At 44.7% G+C, this 9746-nt stretch overlaps 1 protein-coding gene across 1 annotated transcript; it reads right to left on the reverse strand.

The window, feature by feature from the left end:
• Positions 1-277: 277 nt before the first annotated feature.
• On the reverse strand, positions 278-9207 carry LOC118787140 (SERTA domain-containing protein 2-like). The gene is made up of 2 exons (XM_036542590.1): positions 8933-9207; positions 278-3133 (listed from the first exon to the last, which is right to left on the reverse strand). The coding sequence occupies exon 2, from the start codon at positions 3127-3129 to the stop codon at positions 2374-2376; it is 756 nt and encodes a 251-aa protein (XP_036398483.1). The 5' UTR covers positions 3130-3133; positions 8933-9207; the 3' UTR covers positions 278-2373.
• Positions 9208-9746: the final 539 nt, after the last annotated feature.

Raw genomic sequence — 9746 nt, forward strand, 5'->3', positions numbered from 1 at the left:
AGAAATTTACAATACAGCTACCATTTTTTAAGATGACGCAATGGGAAGAGACAAAGTTCCACCACTGTTGGCACCAGTGATCTGTGCAACCTGACAAACTTGATCGGTTTTCGTTAAATAAACACAATATATTATCTCAAATATTCTGCAAAGGATGATACCATTTAAATATAACAGAAACATGGTAAATGTATAAATACAAATATATACAAAACAAAAAGCTTACAAAGCTTACACACATTTCTTCAGCCATTTTGCACACAAGTCAAAGCTCCGTTTCACCAAAATTCTCCGTAATAGGACAACAGAATGTGGATATGAAAATGTCTGAAACTTTTTTTGTGTTTACAGTATTCCGTCTTTAACAACACTATCTGTAGTGAAAACACTCAATCAAAAAACCGTGGCCCAATTTAAATGCAGAACTGTAATTCCTGCATAGAAAAAGAGTGGATGGGTGGGTCTGCTGTGGTAAGTTGGGGGGTAGAGTGAGTGTGCCAGAGCTCTCAGTACTTTGTTAGGCACCACCATCTTTGTGGTGTCCAGCCTGTTCTCCCAATTCCTTCAGCCATTCTTGGGCACTAAAATCAAGCCATGAAAGCATCCTAGAAACATCTGCCTTTGTCTACCTGAATTTGCTCACAATTAGGTCAGCTGTGAAGTAGAGAACCTACAATGACCTTAAAGAGTAAATGAATGACAGATACGTTCTTTTAGTGTAAAGGGGTTCTTTTAGTGATTCTGTATCTTGTTGAAAGACAAGCCGCATGGAATCTGCTAAAATCAAAAACAGGTATGCAAGTGCCTTTCTGAGGACAGAAATGTCACCTAGCTGCTTCAACTGGTTTTTCTAAGCTAACGAGCCCCATTGGCTGGTTGGAGTCTGAATAGTAAAGAGGATCGTCATTTCTACAAGCAAATACGTCAACTAGACAACAGCAAGAGTGGCCTTCTCCCTCCGCCTCTCCCCGTCTTCTCCAATGACCACGGCCTGCCGAATCGCGGGACGTTGCGTCTGTTATAACCGTGCTGCTCTGAAGTGCCGGGGTAACAGAGTGGGAGAGCAGCAGAAAAAATGAGAGTAGTTTGGTGTTGTTTCCCTTCATAGGGATTACGTGAAAGCAACTGTGGTCATAAACGCATGCCGACGAGTCACAGATCTAAATATGTGTAAGTGAGCTGGCCCGTTTTTAAACAAGTCCTATTTTTAACACCTCGACAACACAAACGCTCTATAAACACGATGCAGAATTCAGATGAATACCGCCAGTACCTCACTGAAATCTCTTTCATAGCTTTCCGAAGCTGCTTCCAAAGTCTCAGAAGGGTTTAGGTGAGAGGTGATTGAGGACTGGGAGGAAACATGTCATTACAGCGCTGAGTATCTGGAACAATGACTTCTTTAAGAACCAGAATAACAAAATTATAAATTCAGGCAGACAGATTCCTCTACATACAACTGTATTCATGTGTGAGTGCATAGGATGTAGTTCTGTTAACATTCATAACTCTCATCCACCACCACACAGGCATAGTTTTGTTCTGAGAGAGAAGGGGCTTTACCAATATAGATGAAACTGCCCTTGGGATGGGCACTATAGACCTTCCAACAATCTCCTGGGCTAAAATCTCACTGTGCTGTGCTTATACTGCCTGCATGCAGACAAACACTGCTAGCTGGAATTTCTGACAATCACTTCAATGAGCGTAAAACAGGAAAGACGAAACAAAGACCGCTAAACTGTTAGCGCTGAATATGACAGCGTTTGTATAAAGACCCAAAGCTTTCGGCTGCCAGAACAAAGAGTGTTCACGGCAGACCAAGAAGAGGTAGAGCAAGTCTCATCCGTCTAATGAGCCAATAACCATCCATTTCACCACAAGCTCAAATCTGTTAAAAGACACCATGCTGTAGAAATACTTATTTAAAAATCGCTTTACAAAAATAAGTCACTCTGATTTGAAAAACCTAAAGTTGTTGCCTAGTTTTGTCTCGTTTTGATTCATTTAATGGAGGAGCTGCATCTGGAGCTCGGTAAAACACAATTGAAGGTTCAGTAAAATATCCATTAATGATATTACTTTCATGTCATTGTTGCACTCCTTGAGAGTTCAAGCTCATTTCATACAAGTAAGAAAGATTGCACAGAGTCTCCAAACAAACGTGCATTTTTTTTTCTACAGTAGGTACGCTTCAGGCATGTCTGTCTTTTCGTATAAATATATTGCGTATTTTGTATAAAAATAAATACTGTTTAAAAACAATTATACCCACCCCAAGAACAGGTGTGACAGTGAAACTAGTGTGAGGGCAGAGTGGGAGGCTGTCGGGACTGCACTAGGTTCTGGGATCCACAGTGTGGCCCAGGTGGCTCAGGACCCCACCAGGATCTCCATGATGTGGTCCAGATCGTTCAGGTCCGTCAGACACAGCTGCAGGCTGCTGGCCGAGGAGGTGCAGCTGGAGAAGGACTTGAGGCCGTCGTCCGCAGAGGCGGCGGCTCCAACGGCCCGGGGCGGGGGGAAGGCCAAGACGGAGAAGTCGGACGAGTCGTACATGGAAGTGTCGATGTCCTCGAATATGTCATCGAAAGCCAGGTCCGTGAGATAGCTGGTGGAGTTAGTGATCTCGAAGGAGCCGAAGAGCGAGTCCAGGGACCGGATATCGTCCGGGGGTGAGGAGGGGCGCGGCCCTTCGCCCCTGGCGCACCCCGGGCAGGCAGGGGCCCCGCCCCCTCCCTCTGCGGCCCCCTCCGCTTGCAGTTCTGCGGGGCAGCCCGCCGGCACGGGCGGCAGCTCGGGGGCGTGCAGGGGCGTGGCGGCGTGGGGCGGGGGTGAGGGGGCGGGCGCGACGGGCGGCTCCCCCCCTTCCTGACGCATCTCCTCCTGGATCTGCCGCAGCGTGTTGGCCAGCAGCACGGCGCGGTGCAGGCTGGGCTCCGCCCGCGTGTGGCAGCTCTGCAGCTTGTTCAGGCACAGGTTCAGCACCAGCTGCCGCTGCTGCGTGTAGGGCAGGTCCGGGGCCGGGGACTCCGCCCCGCCGGCCGTCACCGCCCCCGCCACCGTCCCCGTCACCGCCGCCGGCTCCTCGTAGTCACTCAGCTTGCGCTTCACTCCGCGGCCCAACATGTATCTGAGGAGGGAGGAGTCCAAGTAACATGCAATGAATACAATATGTAAGGTACACGTGTTAACAATATGATCATAGATACTAATCCAATTCCCTCTTTTAATGTTACAACTATTACAGAATGAAATGAAACTAATTCAATGACAAGAAAAAATGGTCATCAAATGTATCCTTTCACTGAAAACATCCTACCACAGGGGCTACAAATGCAACAAGACAGCTGCTCTCAAACTGCGTGAATTCTGCAGGGACTACACCTGTGATCCAGTTTGGTAGATGAAATTCATACTGTCAATGGTGCCTGAAAAACTAAATCCCCAGTTCTAAAAAAAACAAGGAGTCTACCTACTTCTTCCTTGTGAAATGGCCTTCACAGGTCATGAATGCAAGCTTTTGGGAGCCAAGTATCTACCAATACCATTATCACAGGCCCTTCCGTGCATCTCGTTTTGCTTCCTTTAACAAAAATAAATCCGTACAGGGTGCCGTCATTAACACTATAACAATCATCAAATGAATCTCTGACAAGTAAACAAGTCAACCTAGTTAAGATGGCAGTTTAAGATACACCAAATAATCTCAATTTAGCTTCATAAAGTGAAGAAACTGTACTTATGTATGTATGCATGCATGTATATTATATATATATATATATATATATAAAAAAAATTCTGAAAAACAACACATAATGCACACAGCATATAAACAGATGTTAATCTCACTGAACCTCCGGGAACAGTGGAGGCTAAGGCCAGGCTGTGGCATTTCGAATGGAGCAGGGCTGCAGGTTCTCTGTTCTTAGCTGGACTCAGAACGTGCTGCACCGTGCGCTCCAGGGGCCGGCTGCAGCAGACCGTTACACACACTCCAGTGGGTACATCTTCATTTTCTGCAGGATCTCTGCGTGACCGAGGCTCAGAAATCACCTTCCCGAGGGAGCACGTCCCTGCGTGATGCAAAACTGTGCACTGTAACCTGTGCTCCGGCCCTCCCGCCAGGGGAGGCTCACACAACGTCATTGGGTAACGGACTGAGCAATTGTGATTCCGCGAATCTATGCTTTTACCTCCTTTCTTTCTTGTACATAAACTGTGAGCTATGCACAGGATGTCACAAACTGGTGTAGGCCACTACTACCATTTACATACAAATCCCTATACTGGACTAACAAATTATATCACCATCGTTTCAGAGAATTGCCTCGTCTTTCTCTTTGAAACCTGGGATCTTGATACTGCTTTGTGTGCGAGTGTGTGTGTGTTATTCCTGTTGCTTATAACTCCTCATGGACACTTATTTGAGTTCTGAATCTAATTAAGCGCTAATTGCAAGGTAGATGGGAGCAATACAAGCTCCTTATGTAACATGCTAAAATGTTATTAATTATTTGGTTCCAAGGTAGTTCCAGTTAAGAACAGCCCTCAAATCCACACAATACAGGCAGCTCCACATTCAGACGAGCATCACCATATAAATTCCGCACGGCTGCCTGTATTATAATAATGTGGTGTGAGGGCCTTGACGGGTGAAAATACAGGCCTGAGTGCTTGCTGTATTATTGTGATCACTTGTCCTCTGTACCCATCTATTCCTGCACCCGTCAGCAGTATACACAAGAGCGCTGCAGCACTTTGTGCACACACACACAGAAGCGGACACACACACACACACACACACACACACACACAAGCGCACGTCTCAGAGGGCTCCTCTCCTACAGGAAACACGAAGCTCCAAGTGGAACGCACTGGTCACCATGGTGATTCATATCAATCTACCCTCCATGTCAGCTCTGGAACCTGTTTCTAAGTAAGCAGGCTCCCAGCCAGGGTACTGGGCCAGGCACAGTAGCCCTCTCCCCTGTCCGTCTCTCCTGACAAGCCTTTAACCAGAGGCTGCAGCAGAAAGTCAACAATGTTGGAGAAGAAAATTTTTAAGGGTATGTGTGCTGACTCAAAAGTTTAGTGGTAATTACAGAGCTATTGAGGGGTAGATTCATTAATATGATTCTAATTTCATGGTGATTTTTTGTATTAAACTTAAATTAAATCTTATTTATCAGTTTATCAATGTCAAAGCCTAAACAGATTTAACCTAAAAAGATTTATAGTTTGTTTTACATTACACAGTCCTATCTATGGTCATTATGAATATAACCTCATGAATAAGTTACCACAAAATCTCCCCTCATATAATAATGGGCAACAGAACACCCGTGAAACCTACTACTCAGTAGTAGTCCTGGAGATATGCTGTGTATGGTGACTCCTTTTCCAACTGACTGCATAGCAAGAATATAGATTTGTATTTGCACTAAGCTCGATTCCAATGCAGAGCAGAGCAGACAACAACACACCTCTGAGAGGAAACACAATAAGTTAATAAAGCTTGGGCTTACGCTACGGTGTTTCAAGGGTTTATCTTTACATCAAATTTACATTGCAGTTTACAATGCAACACGTGGCAGTGTTCAGTGTATAAGAATTATAACCCAAATGTTACAGATTTGACTCCAGGGTGGAGCAGTGCCATGCACCTTGTTGAGCAAGATACCTAAAATGAACTTCTTCAGTAAATATCCAGCTGCATAAATGGACTACTCAATTGTTCAAAAAATTATGAAAACAATATTATATACACCATTAAAATACTGAAGTGTTTTATATGTGGGTATAATAGTTTGAAATTTGGGTTTTTACCAGACACATCACTGGTAAAAACCTAAATTTCAAATATGACAGCTCTTTCCTATAAACTAAAATTGACTCATTGAGTAACCACTACAAAGTGAAAAACCATTCTTCTACAGATTTGGTAAAATGACCTTTCAGAACGCAGCCTATGACAAGATACTGCATGTTTATCTTTACATTCGGACAGAAAATAACACATTTGAAGTGTTTCAGACAAACCAATTTTCAACTTTTACTTCTTTGACAGAAAAAGCCTTAAACAACTTTCCAATCTGTATGGCACTCTAACAGAAAAAAAGGCATCACCTTCTGCTCTTTCAAATCAAGCAAGCTGTCATTTCAAGCAAATTTTGTGTTATTTTACCTGAATACTTATTTTTCCTCAATAATTTGGGTAAACTCATGGGTAATTTTTCTGATGGAATGGCTCCAGTGTTTCATGTTACTGTTGACCGGCACTCTCACACAGTTAAGGTTCCAATAACCTCTGCTGGATCCCTCCTCACCTCTGCATAAATTGTTTTTTTTGGTTATCATGTTTCTTATTTCACACTTCTGTCACCTACAAATACATCACAATGAAAATACTGTCTGAATTAAGCAGGCAGCGGCCCTGCCCCTCCTCCCTCTCTCTCTCTTTGTGTTAAGCCCCGGAGTTCAATCCCTGGACTGTACCTCACGCTCCTGCGTGCGGACACACAAACGCACACAAGGAGGAGTGTGTCATCCACACCACTCAGCTCGGACACCCTGTTCCTTTGCCATCTTTCCGTTTTCTGTACTGCACAAAAGAAAGAACGGGCGGGGGGGGGGGGGGGGGTCCTCCATTACAGAAGCAGAAAGCAGAGAGAGAGACAGAGACAGGGGGGAGAGAGAGAGGGGGAGACAGAGACAGGAGAGAGAGAGAGAAAGAGGGGAAAGAGAGAGACACACAGACAGTGGGGAAGAGAGAGAGAGAGCAAGAGCACAAGAGACAGAAAGAGAGAGACAGTGAGAAAGAGACAGTGTGAGACAGCACGCAAGAGAGACAGTGAGAGAGAGAGTGAGAGACAGAGAGGGAGCCCAAGAGTACAGTCAAAGCACCCAGAGAGGATTTCAGTGTTATGTAAAGGAGCACGTCTGTGGTGGCAGTGCAGCTGCTGTCGGGCTCAGCCTGGAAAGGGGGTGGAAAGGGGCGAGAGAGAGATAGACAGAGGGAGGGAGAGAGATACAGACAACAGTAATGAAGAGCAAGAGGAAAGGTACAGACTCTGTGCTACAGGGATGAGGTGAGGACGACTCGCTGCGTGTTCCCAAATGATCGGAGTCTACACGTGTGCGTCACACAGAGCTGAGCCAATCTACCCTTCCGCAAGAACTTTTTACTGCCAAGATTGTTACCCCAACAGTTCCGAACATGGTGCAAAAACAAGAACACATCTCCGTCATTTCAAATCTAGGGCATTGTCCTGAAAAGCGTGCAGGGAACCAAAAAAAAAACCCACCCCATCCACTTGAAGGCAATGCTTTGCTTCTGAAGCCACCCCCCCCCCCCCCCCACCCCCCCACCATCAGAGTGTGTGTGTGTGTGTGTGTGTGTGTGTGTGTGTGTGTGTCTTGCACTCCAGGCTGTAAACAGGAAGCCTGGCTACGGCGGCTTTTTCTTTCCTCCTCTTTGCTGCGGGCGTTTTTCTGTGTCCACGGTTCATTCATCACACTGCTACATGCAACCAGACATCCCCTGCCTGAATACTAAGTGCTGTTCCGGATCCCACTTAGAGAAACGGCAGCGGCGGCGGGATAAAAAAACGCCAGGGGTTTATGGGCTTGTTTTGCTGTTGCATGAGAAGGTGCATTGTTTGTGTCACATACATGGAAATGGATATGTGTAAGTAGCGAGTAATGGCAAGTCAAATTTGCAAAGTCAAATGATAAACAGATTTTTTTTAAATATGGACTTTTATTCAGCTTGAAATCTCAGAAAGGCTAACACTCTTCATTTTGGTTAAAATTACAAAATGAATATGTAAGGGAGAATAAATTCACAAACCAGGAGCCACAAAATTCCATCAACATTTTCCAGAGAAAATGCACTGCCTTAAACTAATCTAAGCATTTAACTGGTCTCAAGATGCACAGTAACAGGCTCCTCTCTGTGGTCTACAAAGAAACACAAAAATGAAATGAAACAGTCTTGCACTGATGCACAGGGAACTGGAGAAATGGACAACCAAATGTTTTAAATGAGTACTTAAACAGGAAGTACTCAATGCACAACCCTGAGAAATACAGAGCTGTATGTACTCACGCATCCAACACCGGGGTGTTGCAAACTTCCTTGGTGTTTTAACATACAGTTCCAAATCACAACATCTTTTAATCATGCAACATGAGTTAGGATTTTATACCATGAAGTGAGTCATTTCTAAATTGCTATTATGAGACCAAACAACTCCGTTAAAGACATCAGAATGAAATGTTTTTTTTTTTAAGTAGTCAACAGGTTAGTTTGTTGATGCCAGGAAAATGACATCAACACTGTCATGTCACTGACTGATTTATGTCTGCGATGCATTCTATATGCTACACAATGGGATGACTTCAACTGATCCTCACTATAGTCACAACAATTTGTTAGACACATCTTTTCAGCAAATAATTACATGATTAAAGATAAAACCTTTCAATATGTTCCAATATATTTTCCAATCTATACTCATTCATTGTGGTCACATTCAAAATGTACACATATTCGTGTAAAGGTTCGAGTTATTTCGGTACAAGGTACAATATTCCATATCTATATCCACTGAGTAACAACTGAGCACATGCTCAAGTTCAGTTCAGTGCTTTAGGGGAGGCAACCGAACCCATCCCCAAATCACACCAGACCGTCTCCTGCGGAGTAGGGGGTTCATAAACAGCCAATTTGCAGACAAAGACGCCGAATTCATGTTAAAGGTGTGTGGCTGTTCATTTAATTCTTTCAAATATGCAATTCTGCAACAAGACATATGACCGATAAACTACACAGATATTATGTTTGTACTTAAGATAGCAAGTTAAACGACAGCATAGGCTCTGAAACAGCTCTCAAAGTTGCACTCTGCCTAAACCACCGCGTCCTTACCTTTTTTATCTAATAATGTCACTTCATTCGAACTCTTCACCATAAAGTTGCTGCGCATGGTTAACGTCGCCGAATGCACCGACTCGTTCGCTTCGTTCTCTTCGGCTTGATTATCCTTTTGTTTATCATACGCGTAACACACAACTATGAGACGGGAAAAAAACGAAAATAAAAAACGAACAGAAACCTTCGGAAGAGCTGGACAGCAGCTGTCTCTCCCCTTACTCCTTTCGCCCCTGACAGCTGACAAACAAGTGAACTGCTGGGGCTGGCGAGGGCTGACGTATACTTAAGCCGTGCTGCTTTCGACAGGGGAGAGAAAGGGGGAAAAACAGCGAGAGGCGGAGCGCCAGGCGGGAGGCGGAGCGCCAGCGCGGCTCTACCCGCACGCAGACAGCCGCTCCTCCCACATTCAGGCGGGGGAGCGAGGGACGGGCTCTGGAGCTCACGGGGCACCGAATGTGCAAGTGTTTTTGAGTCTGGCTTTCTCAAAAAACAGAGTTTTATTTTTAACCGAACGAATGCCTACCCCATCCGGGGCCGTGTGTTATGCAGTCAGTATTAAGAAAACCTGCTTATCCCCCCCTGCCAGCACCCCTCTCTGCCACTTTCACATATTTTTATGTCGTGCGACTGCCTGTGCGGTTTGACATTGTTTGATTAGCATTAGCAAACCTGATTGCAAACAATTCCGACACGCCACTTCGCTTGGTTATAGATAAGCAAACCATTACAGGAACTCATTAATAAGTTCAGATTCAAACAAGGATAACTCCTGTGTCGTTCGTGCTATTAGACCTGCAAGTATTATAAA

The sequence above is a fragment of the Megalops cyprinoides genome, chromosome 12 (genome assembly GCF_013368585.1).
Source record: "Megalops cyprinoides isolate fMegCyp1 chromosome 12, fMegCyp1.pri, whole genome shotgun sequence".
NCBI classification, from domain to species: domain Eukaryota; kingdom Metazoa; phylum Chordata; class Actinopteri; order Elopiformes; family Megalopidae; genus Megalops; species Megalops cyprinoides.